The sequence below is a fragment of the Tamandua tetradactyla genome, chromosome 2 (genome assembly GCF_023851605.1).
Source record: "Tamandua tetradactyla isolate mTamTet1 chromosome 2, mTamTet1.pri, whole genome shotgun sequence".
NCBI lineage: Eukaryota > Metazoa > Chordata > Mammalia > Pilosa > Myrmecophagidae > Tamandua > Tamandua tetradactyla.
In genome coordinates, this window is record NC_135328.1 from 7832353 (window position 1) to 7853960 (window position 21608).

At 44.9% G+C, this 21608-nt stretch overlaps 1 protein-coding gene across 1 annotated transcript in view; it reads left to right on the forward strand.

Moving 5' to 3' along the window:
• The first annotated feature begins 1420 nt into the window (after positions 1–1420).
• The window catches only part of ROR2 (receptor tyrosine kinase like orphan receptor 2), a 59835-nt gene continuing 39647 nt past the window's right edge, over positions 1421–21608 (forward strand). The window contains exon 1 of the mRNA XM_077139412.1: positions 1421–3837. Coding sequence (XP_076995527.1) covers positions 3654–3837 — 184 coding nt within the window. The 5' untranslated portion in view covers positions 1421–3653. The remainder of the gene's footprint in view (positions 3838–21608) is intronic.

Sequence of the window (21608 nt, forward strand, 5' to 3'; positions counted from 1 at the left end):
ACTTCTATTCTCTTTCTTTCCTTTTTGCTACTATAGGACATGAAATTTTAAAATTTTCTAATCATAAAACTGATGCTTGTACTAAAGACCACAGATTGTATGACTTCACTTATATGAAATGTTCAGAATAAGCAAATCCATACAAAGAGAAAGTAGATTGGTGGTTGCCAGGGACTGATGACTGCTAAGTTCCCAAGGTTTCTTTTGGGTGATGAAAAATGTTCTGAACTATACATGGGCAGTGCTTGTGAATATATTAAAATTGTCCACTTTAAAATGGTGACTTCCTAAAATGTTTGTAATCGTGTAATATAACATATATACACAGCAAAGAAAGAAAAAACAATAGTTTCAAAGCACTCTTCAACAAGTAGTTACACGACAGATCCCAGAGTTTGTCATGGGCTACCATACCATCCTCTCAGATTTGTCCTTCTAGCTACTCCAAAAAAAATATGTGTGTTTGTGTATATATATATATACATATATATATATGTATGTATGTATTAATCATCACAATTAACTTTTGTGTGTGTGTGTGAAATATAACATATATACAAAAAAGCAATGAATGTCAAAGCTAGTGCAACAGTTAGTTGTAGAACAGTTTTCAGAGTTTAGTATGGGCTATAATTCCACAATTTTAGGTTTTTACTTCTAGCTGTTCTAAGATCCTGGAGACTACAAGAGATACCAGTATAATGATTCAGCAATCATACCCGTTTGTTAAACCTGACCTTCTCTGTGTAACTCCACCATCACCTTTGATCTTTCTCTCACTTTTTAGGAGTATAAAATGGTAACTTTTATAATGCATGTATAATATTTTATCTCCATAAAAAGAATAGATCCTTCTTTGACATAGAGACTTTAAAAAATAAAAGAAGAAATTTAAACTGCCTATAATTCCAGATACCTGATGTTGGCATATTGATGCCTGTGTGGCAGGTTTTCTTTTTTTTCCCCTGCTCTGGGTGATTCTTAATCCTTTCTAGGTCCAGGAGAGAAACCCTTTTAGGAATGTCGGGCCCTGTCCCCACTTCCCAAAGTCACATACTTACTTTTTTACATTTTGCTTATAAATTTTAGGAGGCATCAGTATTCTAAGTGAATAACTAACTGTTCAATGGATAAACTTTAGGTAGATAGGAAGGTGGCATTTTGAAATTCCAAAATATACATAGGGTGTCTCCTTTCCAAGTTGCTAAGAGAAAACAGAGTCTAGTTTTGTTGAAGCGCAAGCTGTCGGTAGTTGAACATCATGAACATACTGAGAGCAATCGACTTGCAGGAGAACTGCACTGTACCTTAAACCTTGTGACCCTTTTCACATCGAAGTCCCATGTCTCAGAGCTGAGGGTGGGTGAGGTGGGTGGGGCATGAGGGGTCTTGTATCAGTCCAGTGGACTTCTTGAATTCTTACCCATTTTTCCAGATACCTTCCTGATGCACTCTTTTTCCCAAATGCCGAGTTTTGCCTAGAGTATTTTAGACTGTAATAAATAAAAAATGAAATCTCTAGGTATGTACTCACAAGTACAGCATAATCAACGATAATCCCAGCATTTACAATGTCAGCAGTGACTTTGAATTTATATCTGGAGGGATTACATCTGCTTACAAGGAAATAGAAGCATCTGGATGGCCTCAGCTTCATCTTCTAGAAGAAATATGCTTGTCCATGTCCCAGCCCGTGAAAATGCCTCTGCTTCAGAATTGAAAGCTGATTCCAAAAAGCTGGCGAGCTTTTCCACAATGGAATTGGATGAATAGAGCTTATTTTTCTTTAGCCTGTATATTTATTTGACTGCTTCACACCATTTGTCAAATTTCTAAGCAGTTTAATAATTTTATGCCCCTTTTAGATGTGTGTATATAGGACAAGTGTGTTTGATTTCATGTGGTCTCTCTCCGTTTAAACAGTGCTGAGTGGCGGTATGTGTAACATGCCAATTTAACATTTCAAATCCAAAATGAGGTCTTTAAAGCTTCAGCAAGAATCTGTTGGCTGCCTTGCACAGCTTCTACTTGCGTCTGTCTTGCCCAGACTTCTGTGTAGGTTTGAGAGCTAAAACCATTAGCCCTCCCCCTGGGGCTTCAGGCATTCGTATGGTTCACACACTGAAGGGTTGAATAGAGAATGGTTTATGAAAGATGGCATGGGACGTGACCTCTGATGGAGTGTCAGCTCTCCTCAAGCTACTTACATTCTGTTGAGGAAAATTAAAATATGTGCAACTAATTCAAGGACGAATGGATTTAGAGAAGAGGCATGACCTCTGGGTGGTTGCTCAGGGAAAGCTTTCTGAAAGATGGCATGGGATATGACTTCTGATGGGGATGGGAGGTAAGTTTGGCCTAAAGGTGATAGAAGGAACCTTCTGAGATGGAAAGAATGAAAGTGAGAACCCAAGGGCCCATCCAAAAACAAGTCACCCTGCTGGCCGGAAGGAAGCTGATACTGAACCCTAAGGATGCTGCAGGGAGTTGGCCTGTCCTGTGGTTTAGGAACCAGGCAAATGGAGCAGTTTCGCTTAGAGGCATTGGTGCTAGGTGTAAAATGGCCCATCCTTATTTAGCTGAACAATTTGAGAATTTTGTGAACCTGTCTCCATCTGAAAGCCACCTGGTTTTGACTTTTATATCCCAATGTTTCAGGACAAATCTGTATCGTCCGCAGATGTTGTGTTCACTAATCTTTGTCTTACCGTCATTGACCACGTGGGATGGCCCAGGGTTGAATGATAAAGCTGCCATTGGTAGGCTTTGGATGTCATAAAGCCATGGACATTTAGGAGATGTGTGGACTTTTAGCCCCCGACTTCACAATTTGTAACCTCCACTTTCCAGTGGGACCAATCCAAGGCCAAGTTCTGGGGCTGAAAGTAGGAAAGTAAACTTTAAAAGGAAGAGAAATGGGAGGGGCCTTGGCAGGTGGGGCCAAGAGAGCCCCCAAAGAATTCTCTAGATCAGTCCCAGGCCATCCCTCCCCAGGATTCAGGAAATGGTGGGAGATTCTGGGCAGATCAGCAGATCACCTTATGTTTTATTTGAAATTAAGTGTTCAATATGAAGCAAATCAGATTTATTCTCACCCTTCAGAGTTGGAATCTCCGTCCTGGGAGTGGGCAGGGGAGAGTTGTGCACATGGGGGAAGGCCTTGAATTTCTGTCACTCCAAAGATGGGTTCTCTAAAAAACTTCAGTCCTTTATGATTGTGGACTATGTGTGTTCCTGGCTGCAGCCAGTGGGGCTGGGCGTGGAGAGGGAGCTGCATTGCTTGAGAAATTCTCCCACTCTGAATTTATTATTGGATCAGCAGGAGCCATGAACTGGAGAGCAGCCTGCCAAAATCTGGCTGCAGAAATGCTTTATTTTTCCAGGCAGGGTTTCAGTTTCTTTTTTGTCCCCCCCTACATTCGGCCCCAGGGCAGCATGCATGGCCCCCATTTGAGAATGTTCCAACGGGTTCTGTTGTCCTAAAGCTGAGCTCGGGGTACACCTCACCTGCCCATGAGTGCAAAGAAGCGCTAGGGTTTGTCCTTTTGGGGCTAAACTTACGACTCACTTTTTCAGTTATCCCAAATGTAATGCTACCAAAATAGCTCCCTAGAAGTGATCATAATGTCATGTGCCTTCTATCTTTTCTTTGAATGTTGGGCAATTTTGCTAAAATAGCGAGGTGTCTGCAGAAGAAGAAAATGCAAGTCCTCCAGAGTGAGCAGTTGTTCACTGTGTGTGCTGTGCTCTTGTGCCCAGGTGAACGGGAGCCTCCTGACCCAAGTGACCCTTTGGGACAACCTGATGGACACAACAGCCCTATCCCAACCCTGAAAGGTAAACTGTGAAGTGCGGGCTCTCATTGAGTACAGCTCTTTTGAAGTGTTTTCAGGATGTCAAGAAGAGACGGTAACAGTTGATTGGCCATTTCCACTCGAGGTATTGGGCAGGGGTGACAGGCCCGGTGCTGGCCCCTGTTGGCGGGTGGTGGGGAAATATTTACCTTACCTTGCCATCCATGTTTGACAATCAGAGGAGAGAGTTGGGGTCTGGTTGGAACTGGTGGGAGCCAGCAGGCGGGCAGGTGACAGGGCGGAGTGGGCACGGACAGGCAGGTGACAGACAGCAGGGGAGGATGGAGACCAGGGCTAAAGCTGCTGGAATGCAATATGCCAGAAATGGATTGGCTTTTCAAAGGGGGTTTATTAGGTTACAACTCTAAAGCCATGGAAATGTCCAAACCAAGGGACCCAACAGGAGGAGCCCTTCTCTCAAGAATGGCAGATTAAGTCCAGGGTTTCTCTGTCACATGGGAAGGCACATGTGATGTCTGCTGTCCCTTTCTCCCAGTTTTTGGGTTCACACAACTCTCTCAGCTCCTTCTGCATCTCCAGACGTCTGTGTCTCTCAGTTTCATCTCTCTGTTCTCTGAGTCGACTCTGAGTTCTCTCTCTTTCCATGAGCTCTTTTAAGGACTCCAGTAGACTAATTAAGACTCACCTTGAGTGGGTGGCACATCTACATGGAAACAACCTAATCAAAAGACCCACCCACAGTAAGTCTGCACCCACAAGATTGGATTAAAAGAACGTGACTTTTCTGGGGTACATCGCAGCTTCAAACCAGCACAGCAGCCTTGAGTGGGGACTTAAGAGCTGGACTCTGGGATCTGCCATTAGATAGCCTGCTGACAAACATCTTCTAGGTTTATTTTTCTCGATTTAATAGTCCAGAGGTGGGTGGTCAGTCTCAGGCAGATGACTCCCCCCACAAATTCATCAGGTTCTCTTCTGTCATGCTACCTCAGCCTGTCCCAGAATTTTCCTATCAAGAGCCCTGCTTTCTTAGCGCAACTATATCCCTGGGTCATAGATTTGCAGAAATGACATAACACATTCCCCTCAGAGGGCAGACAGGTAACTCCAGGAAGGGGTACCTTTTCCCAATCCATACGGCATTCCCATTTGCTGTAGGTTATCTATTTTGTTTCTTCTAATTGCTCAGCTTCCTTTTGAACATGGTCCAAAGCCTAGTTGACGCATTCCTCGATGACATGTTCACGTCTAAGAATCTAAGGTTGTGTCTTCTGGGAATGAGAGCAGGGGGTGACGTGGATCTGTCAGTCTCAGCTCCGAGGCCTCGGCTGTCCCTTTATGTCCTGAAAGGACTTTTTGATGTCACACAGAGGTGTGCCACCACCACCACACTTAGAAGCCAATTATTTTAAAGACTGTGTGGTCCTATCACCATGTTTCTTCTTTAAGTGGACCCCCCCCTTTATTATGTTAATGTAGCAAATTACATGCACTGGGTTCCTGATGTTGTCGGCGCCCCCTGCAGTCCTAGGAAAGTAAGTCAGCATGGTTCTTCTCACACTCACACAGTTGCTTTTCAGGGAGGAAAACTTCTCAGGAGAAAGAGGGACTCTCTAGCCCCACGGGGTCCTGCCAGCTCATCACTGGTGGTCCTTGGCCAGTACTCACGCTGTGCCCACAGGGCCACAGGCTTGTCCCCTGAAAGCTGGTTTAGAATACTGGACCTCGGAACAAAAGGCAGATTCTCAAATCTTTTGTCAAAAGTCTGGCCTATCTGCCCTCAATCATGAGGCTCACTCTTGTGAAGCTTATGTATGTAGTATAGGTGTTTAGACTACCAATAGGCTTGCCTAAGAGTTGCTTCTGAAGGACCTCTGTTGTTGATCAGATGTAGCCTCAGTCTCTCTAAGCCCAACTCGGCAAGTGAAATCATTGCCCTCCCTACTACGTGGGACATGACATCCAGGGATGAATCCAGACCTGACACCATGGGATCAACAATTCCATCCTGACTAAATGCGGAAAAAGAAGTGTGATTAATAAAGTATCCATGGCAGAGAGAGTTCAAATAGAGTTGAGAGGCCACTTTGGAGGTTGCTCTTACGCAAGCTTCAGGTAGACCTTGCTGCCTATCATCATCTGCCAACCCCTAACCAGGACCATTCCTTTAGCTAATCCCAAAGAACACCTAGGGCAATTTATAAGGCTCCACAAGGGTTCCAGGCACTAGAGTAACTTGCCGGAAACCAACAACCTCCAGATGGGTCCCTGGTCCAGATAAGTCCTGAAACCTAGTCTACCCAGCCTCTCCAGAACATCAGCTAGTTCCATCTCCCTACCCCATATTAGTGACAGGCCCTTCCAATATGAAAAATTTAGAATTGCCATAACCCAAACAACCCCAATGAGAGGTATGGAAAGATCAAAGGTGATGGTGAAATTATACGTAGAATATAGGATTTAACAAATGAGTATGAATGCTGAATCATTTTTTTAAAAAAGTCAATTGTGATGATAAAAAAGTGTTTAAGCCTTCTGAACTCCTATTAAGAGCCACAGATAAAAGAGAAGCTGGGCATATTTTGGGGATCAGTGAAATGTATTCCCTGCCTCCTGGAGAGTTGCGGGAGAGCCTGGCATCCTTTGCAGAGAAAAGTGTTCAGTTATTATAATGTTACAAACTGTGGTGAGTAGCACAAAGGACCAGGTCAGTATGCGGCGAGCCAGAACGAAGAAGAAGGGGCATCTTGAGTTTGGAATGGGGAGGTCTGAGGGGTTGGCCATGTAAAAACAGGAGGGACGCTGCCATATTTATGATCACTTAAAAGGAAGATGCATTTGCTTATTAAGGCAAAGGAATATCCGTGGTCTAGAATGTAATAGAAAATATAATCCCTTCTAGACCACCCGTTCCAAACGGCCATAAATCAGATTCAGTGCCTTAAGGTAGGATTCTCTGACCTCCTTTTATGGTATTTGAACAACTCCTCAAGCCTAGAATAGGATGCTTTCTAATAACCTCTTTGTTTACTTGGGGTTTGATTGCCTCATGCCTTCTTGTTTTTTTTTAACCCACAAGGGATTGTATTAAAAACCACGCAGAAGTGCATTTGCAGTGCCGGGAAGCGTTTCAATCAGCATTTGGACGCTTGCCTTGCAACTCCCCAGGGCACAGAAACACTGATTACTAAAGTTAACTTGTCAAGTCAGCGTGCCTGGCGGTGTCTGTGTGTGTGTGCGTGCACGCAGGTCCACACGTGCATATTTATAAAAGGATAGCACACAAGGAAAACAAAGAACCACAAAATCCTGGGCCATTTTCCCTTCTGAGCAGCCGAGCATCGTGGGGTGAGTGGAGCTTGGCTTTGCAGAAAGACCACCCTGATTTGGTGGTGGCTCCATCGTCCACTTGGGACCACGGATACCAGTCTTGGCTTCTATGCTAAACAGTGATGGTGACACCCAAAGCTGTAGGTGGAATTTGGAGCCCAGCTCCATCTGAGCTCCCTGAAAGCAGCAGCGGGTGCTGGTGTCATTTGCTGATATTGCAGTTATGATTACTGTGGGTTGATCAGTTTCCAAGTGAGAAAGCCTTTGTGTCTCCTAGAGATGCAGGATCCGAAATAGACTGCCCCGCAGGGAGCCTCAGAGGGGCCGGTACACACCCAGCCCCACCCCAGTCGTTCCCTGGCAGCCCAATTCTCTAGTCCGGTGGGATTTTATTTCCGTTTGGGTTATTGCCCTTGTACAAAGGGTGGCTCATTGCACCCTTCCTTTTCCCTCCCCCTGCCCCCCTTTACACACCCTCTCCCATGGAAGAATTGTCCTGGTAATGCTTGGTACCATGTACTTTTTAAAAGAACTTATGGGAGTGGCCTTCCTTGACCACATTTGGCTTGTCAGTTATATAAAGTAATATTTACCATATCGTCTTTAATCCAGTTGTCATATACAATGCCTGTGTACCTGTAAAAGTCCCTGCAGGTGAAGTTTGCCCACAGCCCATTCTGTCAGTGATCTAACAGCTTTACTGGGCCCCAGCAACATAGTCTGAAAGCTAGTTGCAGGCTGAAAACCATACTTGTGTTCACATGTGCTGTCAGTGTTTAGCACTTAATATATAGCCATTATTGAGAGAATAAGAGCTAAAAGCCTAGAGAGAAGAGGAGTACAAAAAGCATTGAGTTTTCCTCAGATGAAAAGTTGGTCTTAGATTTCCGTATATCAAAGCTTGCTTTGTATTATTTACTATTTCATTTAGTGTTGAATTTGACTTTAGGACTCTGGTAATAGCACATTAATGTAGTAAGCAGATTTTTAAGAGGATATTCATATTCCTTGTTATATTAGACAGGAATATATATATATATATACTTTTAAAGAAAAAAGTTGCCAAAGCTTACATTTGGCCTAGAAGCTATTTGCTCCTTTGTTCTAAGGCTATATTTTAAGTGCATATGTAATACCCCTCCTGTTTTGTCAGATCAGTGCTTCAGAATGTTTGTGGGAAATGGATTAATTGTTGAAAGCCAGGGCAGGGCGAGGGGCGATTTTCCCCTCCAGCTGCCTCCCCAGCGTCTGGCTCAGCCAAAATGGACACGGCTTGCTGGCGTTTCCGGCCTCAGGAAGAAGAGCTGCTCATCGTCAACACTGAAACCAGAAGGGGAATTCCTGACTTTTCCCACTTGAGGATACATTGTAATTATAGGTGATCTCAAGTGGATTCTAAATATCAGGCCAGAGAAACAGATGCCTGGCTTAGAGGCTGTCACCTTGCTATTTGTGATACACCATGCTGTGTTGCTGAAATAAAGTTGCCTTGGAAAGAGTGAGCCAAACAATCAGCAGAGCTTGTCTTGTCGACATGGAGACAGATGCCGGTTGTTCTCTGTTTTATAAACTGTCTGTTTCCCAATTCTTGTAGGACATATGGCTTGATTAGCAAATATGATGGGTATGTTTTCTGGTTTATTCTGGGTCCTTTGGTATGTGTGTGTGCATGTGTGGGAGATGGTTTCTTGGCACTTCATATCCAATGAAGGTTTCTAAGGCAAACCAAGTCAAAAAAATGAAAAGATTATCCTAATTGCAAATGTGGCCAGTGTGAAGTATGTGATTGAGAATGTGGGCTTGGCAGGCAGGCTCTCTTGGTTTAATTCTGGGCCCCCACACCTCCTGACTCCCTTTGGCCAGTCATTTAGACTTTCTAAGTACTAATTTCTTCATTTACAAAATGGGTATGAGAGCAGAGACTCTTGATCAGATGGGTTCAGTCGGGGGATGCAGTGAAGTGGTGAGTGTAAAATGCTTGGCACGTGCCTAGCTGCAGTAGGTGTGTCGTTAATCTTCTTGTCCCTGTAGCAGGAGGTGGTGGCCACCCCAGGACGCGCTAAGTGTCTAAAACCAGTGCATTAGAGGCTCTTGGTCCATATAGGTTGAATCTAATGAATGAGGCACCCGAGGAAGTGTGAATCTGGGGTGGGCTCCGGTATAGCATGCTGAGAGGCCTCCCAGGGACGAGACCCTTGGAGAGACATTCCCTTCCTGCCAGATTGACGTAACCTGGCCACAGAATTCCTTCATTTTGAAAACAGAAAGAGTGAGCACAGAAGCAGGGGCTGAGGTTTACCAGATGCCCGCTGTGGCAGATTGAACTGTGAACCCCAGAGTGGACATCTCTATACTGGTCTGCTTCCTGGTGGGAGTGGACCCCTTGTAAGTAGGATCTCTTCAAGGGGAGGGCTCCAACTGAAATCAGATTGGGCTTTAATCTGGGGTAAGCAGAGTGAAAGTCAGACAGAGAAACCACGGGGAGCAGCCAGAAGCTGGAGTCCACAGAACCCGGGAGAGAAAGAAGATGCTGCTGTTTGCATTGCCCTGTGATGGGCAACCCCAAAGTTGCCAGCCCTCCAGAAGATACTCTACCCAGGAGGAAGCAGGCCTTCTAGCCTCTGAAAACCCGTGAGCCAGTAAATTCCTATGGTTAAGCCAGCCCGTGGTATGGTGCTTGTTTTAGCAACCAGGAAACTACAACACCCATGACCAAGGACTGGGCACAAATAGGACATGAAAGGGAACATGATGTCATCCTAGAACCTCCTGCTGGAGCACACATCTGGCGGACTATTCTTGTATTCATTAGTTATCCCTTGCAAAGGGAGAGAAGTCTCTGCCCTCATGGAAGACAGTGTCCAGTGGGATGATTCAGACATGTAAGGCACAGGCTGTAGAAACGCTAATTGGGTGGGGTGGGGGGTCTGCACCCAGGCGAGGCTTCATGGACAGTCATGGAAGGCTTCTGTTGCCCCTGAACTGAGTCTCCATCCATTCAGCAAACATGCATCAAGTGCCCACAGCTTGCCAGGTGCCCTCAGAGTCCCACCACCAGTGATGGCAGGAACTGTCCTGGTAACCCCAGACTAATTTTTACAGAGCACGGAAAATCTTAGCCTGTGAGGCAGTGGCACGTTCTGTCTTCTTTGGGCTTCCACTCCTAATAGGCAAACGTGTGAACCACAGGCTGACTTCAGAGAGTGACAGCGTCGGTGGAAGGTCGGGCAGATGATGTTGGACAGACAGGCAGTGGCTGGCCTAGATGGCATGGCCAGGACAGGCTGAGCCCGAGTCATGTGAGAATTCAGGGACAGCTGTGGCCAGCAAAGGCATCAGCCGTGGCAGGGGTTCCTAGTGGACCCGAGCTGCACATGTTCAAGGCAGAAGAAGAATGTGGACAGTCAGTGGTCGAGAAAGGGGAGTCAGAGTCCAAGGTGGGCCATCCGTTTCCACACAGCCCTGTTCCTATGCTGTGTTTCTGCTCTCTATTCGTAGGACCAACGGGAGACCTTGAACACCCAGCCAGGGGGGTGTTTTAGGCAGAGGAAGGATGTGGTCTGATCTGAATTTTAGTTTGATAGCGTCAGCTGGTGTACAGTAGAGAACCTGGAATGGGTTGCCTTAAGTTTACCAGGGTTTCCATAACAAAGTACCACAAACTGAGTGGATTTAAAACAACAGACATTTATTGCCTCCCAGTTCTGGAGGCTGCAAGTCTGAAATCAAGATGTGGGCGGGCCCTGCTCCCTCCAAAACCCACAGGGGAGAATGTGTTCCGTGCCTTTCTCCTGGCTTCTCCTTAACATGCCTAATTCCATCTGTATGACCTGCCTCCAAATAAGGCCACGTTCGAGTCACTGGAGATGAGGGCTCTGACATACCTTTCTTGGGATACAATTCAACCCAGAACATGGGGACCAATTTCACACATGCCCTCTGTGCTTGGCAATCCTCCCTAAGGCCTTTCTGAAGTCACTGCCCACCGTGGGGACCCCGTGAAGGAGCACATGGAGGGAAACGGACAGACAGCCGGAATTGACTAAGCTGTCTTTGCAGGCGGGTGGCCACCAAATTCATCTTAAGGGCAATCAATTTTTTTGTTTAATATTTTTATTGATAAAACAACATGCAAACATTTTTAACATACATTCTATACATGATGTACAATCAGTGGCTCACAGTATCATCACATAGTTATATATTCACCACCATGATCATTTTTTTTGCAATTTGCATCACTCCAGAAAAAGAAATAAAAAAGAAAAAACTCACACATCCCATACCCCTTACCTGTCCCTCTCATTGACCATGAGTATTTCCATCCACCCAATTTATTTTAACCTTTCTTCCCTCTATTGTTTATTTTTTATCCATATTTTTGACTCATCTGTCCATACCCTAGATAAAAGGAGTATCAGACACAAGATTTTCACAATCACACAGTCACAATGTAAAATCTATATAGTTATACAATTATCTTCAAGAATCAAGGCTACTGGACACAGCTCAACAGTTTCAGGTGCTTCTCTTCCCTCCAGCCACTCCAATACACCAGAGACTAAAAAGAGATATCTGTATAATGCATCAGAATAACCTCCAGGACAGCCTCCCCACTCTGAACTCCCTCGGCCACTGGCGCTTATTTTGTCTCATTTCTCTTCCCCCATTTTGGCCAACGAGGCTTCCTTCATCCCATGGCGCTGGGTCCTGTCACCTTGAGGATGACCTTGGCTCCAGGGGCGTTGGCTGGGCCGACCTGGGCAAGGGGCCACGGGGAAGGGGATTTCTGAGCCTGGAGCGGTCAGAACTTCCTGGTGGAGCCTCTTCTCCCAGAGGGCGAGTGAAACATCCCTATTAATGGGGTGATGAAAGAAACCCACTTTGAGCCTTGTGCTCTGCAGAGCCAGGACCCTTCAGTGCCTACCCCCAACCTTTTCCCAGCCCCCCGAGCATGGGATGTGCAGGTGCCCGAGAGACTCTCGGACCCCAAGCCCCAGGCATCTAATTGAGAGTCCCTTGGAGGAAGTGAGGGTGATTCTCATGTGCAGAACCGGCCTTTGCTGGTCACCGACGCTTGCACAGTACAGGGTCCGTGGCCACGCCCACCCTCGTCTTGAGACCCCAGGGAGGCCCAACTCCACCCCGGGAGCCACGGGGCAGGTCACTGAGATGGTTCCACGGCGGCAGTGTGGCAGCCCCATGGGCGCAGATAACCAACCAGCCACAAGCAAACCTTCTCCAACTTTCCTTGGTCAAAACTAATATGGGGTATCCTGGTGCTGAGCTCCCCAGTGTGCAGGCGCTTCGTTGGGCTTCCTTGGTTTCTCTGCGGGGACTTTTGTGCTGCTGGAGCTCCTGCCCATCTCCCTTGGGGTTTTGGATACTGTCCCTTGATTCCTTCAGCGGCCGCAGATGCGCAACGACTGCCCTTTTGGGGTGTCTTTAATTTGGGCAAACTGAACGATGTCGGGAGAGAGCCCTGAGCCCACCACAGGAGATGTCAAAGCAAACACACGGTGTGCAACTTGGGGCTGGAGTGTGGCCCTGGCACGGGGCATTTTTCTGGGGACCCTAAGGAAGCCTTGAGTGTGCGACACCCCGCGGGATAGACTGACCCCAGAGGAAGGAGGCTGACCTGCCCCCACGGCCTCTTAGTTCCCCGTCTCCCCGCAGCCCTCCGGCAGCCCCTTATCCTTCCCCCAGGGCCAGCATTCAGAAGTCCTGAGCTTCGGCTGGGTTGAAACGGCTTTGGCGTGTGCGAGTTCCATGCTGGGTGCCTGCAGTGCTGGGTGGGGCTGCTCCCCCCTGACGTGGTGGGAGCTGTGAAGCTTCTTCTCAACCCATGGGCTTCCAGCACCTCACTGCCAGGCCCTGACCCATGTGTGTCTGCCCCAGTGTCTCTCCCTGCTGTGTGTGTCAGTGTGTCCCACCGTCTGTGTCCCGTTACATGGATGCATGTGGTGTCTTTCTCTCTTTCTCCTTGTGCATGTCCCCGTAGCTTTGTGGGTGTTTGCTCTGTTCCGTTTGCCCGGGCCTCTCTGTACCCCCCACCCCCTCTTTTCTGTGTGTGTGTTTGTCCGTGTCTGCATCTGCATCTGGGTTTGGATCTGTCTTCCTGTGTCAGCCTCTTGTGCGTGCGCATGTTTATGTGTATGTGTGTGTACCTTGGGGAGGATGTGAGTGTCACCCTATGATAGGTGTTGGGTGGTTGGGCCCTTCAGTCTCCAAGTGTGCAGACTAGACTACTTTTTGTATCTCCCTTCTTCTCTCAGCCCTTATTACTTTCACCCCCACCCCTCCATTTTCTCAGATTTCTCTGTTTCCTGACCCTCCTAACTTGATGCTTTTAGGGGGCCCTATCTCCCACTGCCAGAGCGCTCCCCACTGTGTACCCCTCTCCCCCCCTGGGCCCTGCAGCTCAGCGGCCCGCCCCCAACGGTTTATTGACCTGTAAACAGTCCCCCAACAGCCCTCCCCCCCAGGGAGGCTGAAGCTCTCCTTTTCACCTACCTTTTCAGAAAAGTTGTCTGATTTATTTCCCACCCCTCAAACCCCTGTGACCTCACGACCCTTTGTGCACAGGGCTTTCTTTATCTCCCTCCCAGACCACTGTGTCCTGGTAAATAAGCAGCTCCTTAAACACCTGAGGAATTTAACCAAGTAGGGGACTATTTGGACAATAGGCTGGGATTTAAAAAAAAAATCATTAATCATTAATCTGACTGCATAAGAAAGAGCCAGTTGCCCTGGTTAGGGGGCTCTCCAATGAAGTTTACCATTGGTATGTGTGAGTGCTCGGACTCGGAGCCGCTGTTCAGATTTAGGGGTAAACTGAGCTGTCCCAGGTTCTGCCAGGACAGACTCCTTTGGCATCAGTTAGTAAGGCTGCACCATGGGGAGGAAGGGGGAATATTTTGGATCGATTAAAATTCTGGCAATATGGAGAGCTCTGGGTCCAGTTTAGCCAGTTCCTAGTCCTGGTGCCTGGCCCCTTTAGCCTGTTCAGTTGGGCCAGAGAGGTTTGGGGCAGCTCTAGCAGAAGCTATTTTTGAGCTAGAAGAGAGCTTAGAACTTGATTAGTACAAACCCCATAGTTTGTACATAAGGGGAATAAGGCAAACAAGGCTGAATGCCTTGCTCTAAATCAAACCTCAAGGGAGACGGAATCTTGTAGTCAGTACCCAAAGAGATTTTTTTCTGCCTCTCATTTTGGGCTCTAGGGAATTCATGGTGGTGAAAATGGGGGCACCAAACCAACCTGGGTCTCCTTCCACTTAAAGGATGTTCAAGTGCTCAATAAAATATTAGCCTAAAATATAAACAGTTAGATGAACTTGAAAGAGAGGCTGCTTAATACCAGAAGCCAGAAAGGGAAAGGAAACTTGCCAGGAAACAAGCTCGTGGGGCCAGGTAGGAGACCACTGCACCACCATCTTCACAGCCTTGGAGAACACCCCCTTTTCCTGGGTCCTGAAGACATGTTTATCAGAGACTAAGACTTGGGTTTGGAAAGTATCATGCCACCGTGACATGGGCTCACCAACAGCAAAAAGTGGCACCACCACATGGTCTTGGAACAGGCGTAGATGGCTCAGGAGATTTCAAGGAAAAAAGGGAGCACCCACGGGAGGTCTCCCTGACAATGTGGGACATGACTTCCAAGGATGAGCCTGGCCCTGGCACCATGGGATACCCAGTGCCATCCTGAACAGAAGGGGGGAAGATGTAACAAAAAAGCTATCAGTGGCTGAGAGAATTCAAATAGAGTTGAGCAGCTGTTCAGGAGGCTACTGTTATGCAAGCTTCAGCTAGGTATTGCCAAATCCCAACCAAAACCATTGTGTAAAGAACACCTAGGGCTCTGAGATTCTACCAAAGTTTCACACCTGAAGATTACTTTCCAGAAACCTACAACCTCCAGATGGGTTCCTAGGCCAGATAAATCCTGAAACCCAGGGGGGCCAGCCTCTCCAGAATATCAGCTAGTTCCATCCCCCTATCCTATATTATTGTTGGCCCCTTTCCAACATGAAAAAGTTAGAATGGACATAGCCCAAAACCCCTAAAGACTGGGAAAAGGATCAAAGAGAAGGCGGAGTTATAACAGGGAAGATAGGAGTTAACAAATGAGTATGACTGCTGAATAGTATATTGATATTTCTTTCACTCTCCAGTGTCTTAGAGCAGCTAGAAGGAAAAACTTAAAATTGTGACACTGTAGCCCATCCTAGACTCTGAGATCTGTCCTTGTTACAATGTTACTGTGAAATGTGTTGCTTTTTTGTACATATTGTATTCATAATAAAAAATTGTAAAAAAGAAAAGGTGAGGGGAGCACCCATTAGACATGGACACCTCTGCAAAGGCAGCACAGGAGAAATCAGGAGAGCCACAAAAAGTCCAGTGCTTCAGTGCCCAATGCTGGGTCGGCCCCAGGACATAAATCTACCCTAAAGAATCCACAGAAATAGGAAGATCCTGCTGGAGAAGAAATGAAATAAATAAGAAAAAATAAGTACCCTTAAAACTTACTGAGTTTACTTGGAATATTGAGATGTAGGAAGTTTCCTTTAATCAGAAGGAATAGGGATTTGGAATCAAAATCAGTTTCCGTCTTAGGAAAATAAAGGAATTTCCATTTCTTGTACACTGAATGTAAGGCCTAGGAAAAATCCCTGTTATGGAAACTATTCTGCTCAGCTGTGTGTGTGCAGTGATAGCTCACAGAATTTAAAGAATAGGAAGACTTTGTCAAATTAGATATGCCTATAAAAAATAGTTAAGCCAGCCGCTTGAGTATAACTTTCAAATAAGTAAAAGGGAAAAATGGAGGGTAAAAAAAGCAAATGCAATAGAAAACAGGGAAGTAGAATTCAGAGGCAAGAGTAAAAATATTAAAAATAAAACTCATTGGTAAAAAGACTGATAGATGAATATCCATTGACTCATAGATAAATATGTACAATTATGTGCTGTTTACAAGACTCACATCTAATACGTCGGGGTTGCTTGAAGCTGCTGTGCCCCAGAAAAACAGGCTCTCAAATTTCATCCATTTCTATGGCTGTGAATGTGCTGGAAGCAGGACCTTTCGATGAGGCTACTCTAGTACCCACCTCAATCACTGGGTCTCAGTCCTGTTACTGGAGTCCTTTGTAAGGGGAATGAGAAAATCAGACAGAGAGAAAGAGAGAAAGCAACAGGAAGCAAGAAGTTGAGCCTGGAAGAGAAGGGAGAGGCCAGGAGCTGCCACCACGCTCCCTGCCATGTGGCCAGCTAAGTACCCCAGGAAGGCATGCAGCCAGCCCCAGCGCTCAGCAGTGAAGAGAAAGCATCGCCTTGCTGAGGTCTTCATTTAGGCTTTCCCCCAGCCTCAAAACTTGAGTGAAGCCACTCCCATTGTTTAGGCTGCACCATTGTATTGGCAGTTGCTTGAGCAGTCCAGGAAACTGAAACTTCCATAATGATAGAAAAAAATGCTTAGGGAAATAAAAAAAATAAAGTAGGACTAATTAACCAAAAGTACCCTGAGGTGGCTGTATTAATATCAGTCAAAATGGTCTTTTGGACATAAAGCATTACACAGTGATGTAAGAACCAAACGATAGAATAAACCTGAAATTGAATGCACTCAAAAGCATAGTTTGCGATAAAGACAGCCTGACAGAGTGACTGCTCATGACCATTTGACAAATACAAGATCTATTAGCACGTATCTCATTGATACTAATACATTAAACTAGTATATTTAAAATGTGAACAATAAAATCGACAAGCATGAACTGACGGGCATAATTAAATCCCTGGACTGAACAGTCAGAGAAAGCACATTCTTCTCAAGCGAATGGGAAACCTTTGCAGGAACTGATTATTTACTAGATAAAGAAAATCTCAGTGGTATCAAATAATCGTTACATAGACTGTGCTCTGTGACAACAACACAATTTAAACACTTTTGGTAATTCATGACTTAAAAGAAGAAAATATCAGTGTAAATTACAAGCTGTTTGGATCGGCTCCACTGCACGCAGGTTGTCCTAGTCTGCCAGGGCTGCTGTGACAGATGCCCTCCCTCCCTGGTTGGTGGAGCCACAGAAATGTATGAGCTCCTGGTTTTGGGGGGCTGCAAGCCCAACATCAAGGGGTCAGCAAGGCCATGCTTTCTTCAACGTGTTGCAGCAGTGGCTGTCCCCCTTTGCTGGGGGGGGGGGGGGCTCTCTGGCTTCTCCAACTTATGGCGTCTCCTTTGTGTCCCGTTTCCTCCACTTGTAGGACTCCAGCATGTGGACCGAGGCTCATGCTGCTGCAGTTTGGTCTCGTCCACAGCGGATCTTTAAAGATAACTGTTCCCAAATGAGTCCACCCCCTAACTAAGAACGGCATCATCCCAGGTCCTAGTTACAGATGGGTTCACACTCAGAGGACCTGGAGTTAAAGCTTGAGCCTGTCTTTATGGCGAATGTGATTCAATCAGCAACAGAGATCATATAAAATAATCTGTGGGCTGGCTGAGGAAGAGTTCAGGGCGGAAGTTCTCACCATGCATATATTAGAAAAGGAAATGATTGAAAATTAATTAACAGCAGACGTGAGAGAAGAAGCAACAAAGTAAAGAGATGAGCAGACGCTTGCAGAACGGCAGGTCAAGAAGCATCCCCCAAAATGCCCAGGCTCATTAGGAATTCTTTTTTTTTTACAAGTGCTATTTTTAAATTTATTTAATTTATTTTATTTTTTAAAACATAACAACATACAAACACATTCTTACCATATGATCATTCCATTCTTGGCATATAATCAATAACTCAAAATATCATCACGTAGTTGTATATTCATCACCATGATCATTTCTTAGAACATTTGCATCAATTCAGAAAAAGAAATAGAAATAAAAAAGAAAAATACTCATATATACCATACCCCTTATCCCTCCTTCTCATTGACTGCTAGTATTTCCATCTACCCAATATATTTTAGCCTTTGTTTCCCCTATTTTTTTCTATATCCGTTACCATTCCCTTTCATTGATCACCAGCACTTCACTCTACTCAATTTATTTTAACATTTATTCCTCCTAGTATTTATTTGTTTTTAATCCATATGTTTTACGCATCTGTTCATAAAAATATGATAAAAGAAAAATAGATAAAAGAAGCATAAAAAAAAAAGCATCAGACACAAGGAGTCAATCATACAGCCACATTGTGAAAGCTATATCATTATACAGTCATCTTCAAGAAACAGCTCATTTGGAATTCTTAAAATGCAGACTAAAATGACAGTGTGTTGCTATTTCATGCACACCAGAGTGACAAACATTTTAAATCCTGGAACCGCTAAATGCTGGTAAAGCTGTGGGGAAACACAGGCACTCAGATGCCACCAGTGGGAGATCAAATTGTTTCAAGCACTTTGAGGCCTGGTGATATTGAAGCAATGCCACACCCCAGTGGGTACTTTTTTTTTTTTTTTTTAACATGGGTAGGCACCGGGAATCAAACCCGGGTCCTCTGGCATGGCAGGCGAGCATTCTTGCCTGCTGAGCCACTGTGGCCCGCCCCCCAGTGGGTACTTTTGAGATACTGTTGTTTATGGGCCAGATGAGAAAATGTATCAGATGGTCATTGTTTGTACTAGCAAAAATGTGGAAACAATTACAATTGGGAAACGGATAAAGAAATTGTGGTTCGTTGGTGCTGTGGAATAGTATACAATGATTATACAGTGATTAAAATGAACTTCAGCAACATAGATAATTTTCAAGCTGACTTTGAATGAAAAGAAAAGTAGCAATAAAGATGATATTTCCAGGAAAATTTTTACAAATATAGAATAATACAAATATTGTGTATACCAGTTGCACAATATGGGCACAAATACTGCATGCCAACTCTGATGGGAAGAAGAAGTAAAGGAGGTGAGAGTCTTTAGTTGAATGCTAAAATGTTTCTTTTAAAAACATTATTCTGAGTCGAGTGGTAAAATGTTAGCATATGATCTTAGTGTGTATATGTGAGTATCGCATTAATGACTTTTTTTTCTGTATGTTTACAACATTTCAATATTAATTTAAAAATCCGGTAAAAAACAAAGATTGAGCAAAGCATGTAAGTAGAAGAGAAAAGGGCTACATGATTTTTGACAAGGAAATGGCTATGACGTTGTAATTTGAGGAAGAGGATATCTGTCCAGAAAATCTAAGATGATCAACTCAGAAACTCTCATAGTTTAGTGAAGTGGCAAGATACAAGGATAATGTGCTGGTCACAATAATCGCCTCCCAGATAGGACCGTCTCCAAGTCCTGGGGAATCCCTGACTTGTTACTCTGCAGCTATGATTAAGTTAAGGATGTTGAGATGGGAAGGTTAACTTGGATTATCCTGGTGGGTGAGTCACTGGAATCCCAGGGGTCCTTCTCGGAGAGAAGCACAGGTCAGTGTCAGAGAAGGAAATGTCAGTGTGGAAGCAGAGGTCAGAGTGATGCAAGGAAGGTGATGTGGGTCAAGGAGTGCAGGCTCCTTTAGAAGCTGGAAAAGACAAGAAAATAGATTCTTCCCTAAAGGCTCCACACAGAGCTAGTCCTGATATCTTTATGTCAGGGCTTCTGACCTTGAGAACCATAAGATAATAAATTTGTGTCATTTTAAACCACCAGATTGATAGTAATTTAGTACGGCAGCAAGAAGAGACTAATAAAATCTAATATAATAATTTTCCTATCACCTTTACAAAGCCACTTAAAGAGAAATAATAGAAATAGAACCTATTTACAATAATAAGGAAAATGGTAGAATGTCTTGAAACATACCTAATAATAAATGAAGACATATAGAGAAAATGATAAATCCTTTCTGAAGGATACATAAGAAGATAAGAAACAGAGATGTAAGCCATACTTTCTGAGTAAAGAGGACAGCTTTATACAAATCATCGCTAAGTATGCTTTCTTTTCCATTAAAAAAATACCATTGTTCAAGTGGGATTTGCTGGGATGATTCTAAATTTAATCTTGAAGGGAAAAATAGCCATGAAACTGAGAAAATTTGCCAAAATAAAAGTAACAGTTGTTATTTTTGATGTCAAAACATAGTTCAGTCACAAACAGTCCAATAGACTTGTGGAGTTGGAAATGAGTAGAGCTTCGTTTTAGATGGGGTAGCCAGGGAAGGCCTTTCTGTGGACGTGGTGCTTTTACATTTTAAAATGTAAAAGGGGCCATGCAATCTTTTTCCTCGCACAGACAGGGATGTTCTACCATTATGGTCCAGCTCTCTTGTTTTAGAGGAAGTTGAGGGCTAGATGCATCAGGTGAATGTCCAGTGTCAAGTAGCACGGAGTAGATTCGCCATCTCCAGGCTCCCAGCCTGCTGTCTCTTCTCCAATGTGCACATCCAGTTCTTGCCCTCTGCTGACCACATTTGCTCAGAATTAGTGGCTGAAAGTATTTGCGTGGAGAGCCTGTGAACTAACCTTTTTGCTCCACTATTTGAGGTGGCCCTGTAGCCTGCTCTGCCTTCCAAGGGACGTGCAAATTGGGGAAGGTCCTGCGGTCAGCAGCCAGACTAAGGAAACTGCTGGAAGTCAAGCCCTGTGGAAAAAGCAGCCCCAGAGTGTTTTAATGGCTTACATCAACTGTGTAAGGGGCTCAACCAAATGGATTTCTTCTCATCTGTAACCAGCAGGACAAAGAGTCTAGACTAGCACTTGAACATTTTAATCCTAAGGACAGATCTCCAAATGTGTCCTTTAATGTTCAGTGATGCCACTTAGTGAAAGAAGATGTAAACCTTTGAAGAGGAGGTGCTGAATACTTTGGGGGAAGATGGCACTGAGAATGGATCCACTGACCACTCGCCCACTGCTGAGCCCTCCGGAAGCTTGTAGAAGTCAAGAGTGCAGGCTCTGGAGTCAGAATGCTGGGGTTCCATCCCAGTTTTTCACACTTTCCCTTGAGCAAATTGCTCTTCCTTTGCTGAGCTCCAGTTAGTTCTGTGGAATAAGGATAAAAATGGTAATTTTTCCTCATAGGGCTGTTGGTGCATAAAACTTGGATAGCCCATGCTAGTTATTCTTATTAAGGTACCTAAAAGGTGAAGTGTTGCTACCATCTTGAAATTTAGCCTTCAGTGGCGTTAGAGTGGGACGGGGTTGTGACCGAGCTCTGCCTTCCGCTTGGAGCTCATCTTGCCTATTCTGCTGCACTTTGCAAAAGTGAGACATCTTGGGGGACTCTGAAAGATTAGTTGAAACAAACGTGTCCATTTGGCGACCACTGCTTTAGGAGGAGTTTGCCCTGAGTGAAGGCTTCCAGGGCCCCATGCACCCTGATTTCTTAAAAAAATCAATATTATTTAAAATATATATATTCCTGAAAAGAAATAGGTAATGAAGATTTCCTTATGGCTGTTAGAAAGCCTGGTTTCCCCCCATATTTTCCTTTCTAAGTTCTGTAAAAAGA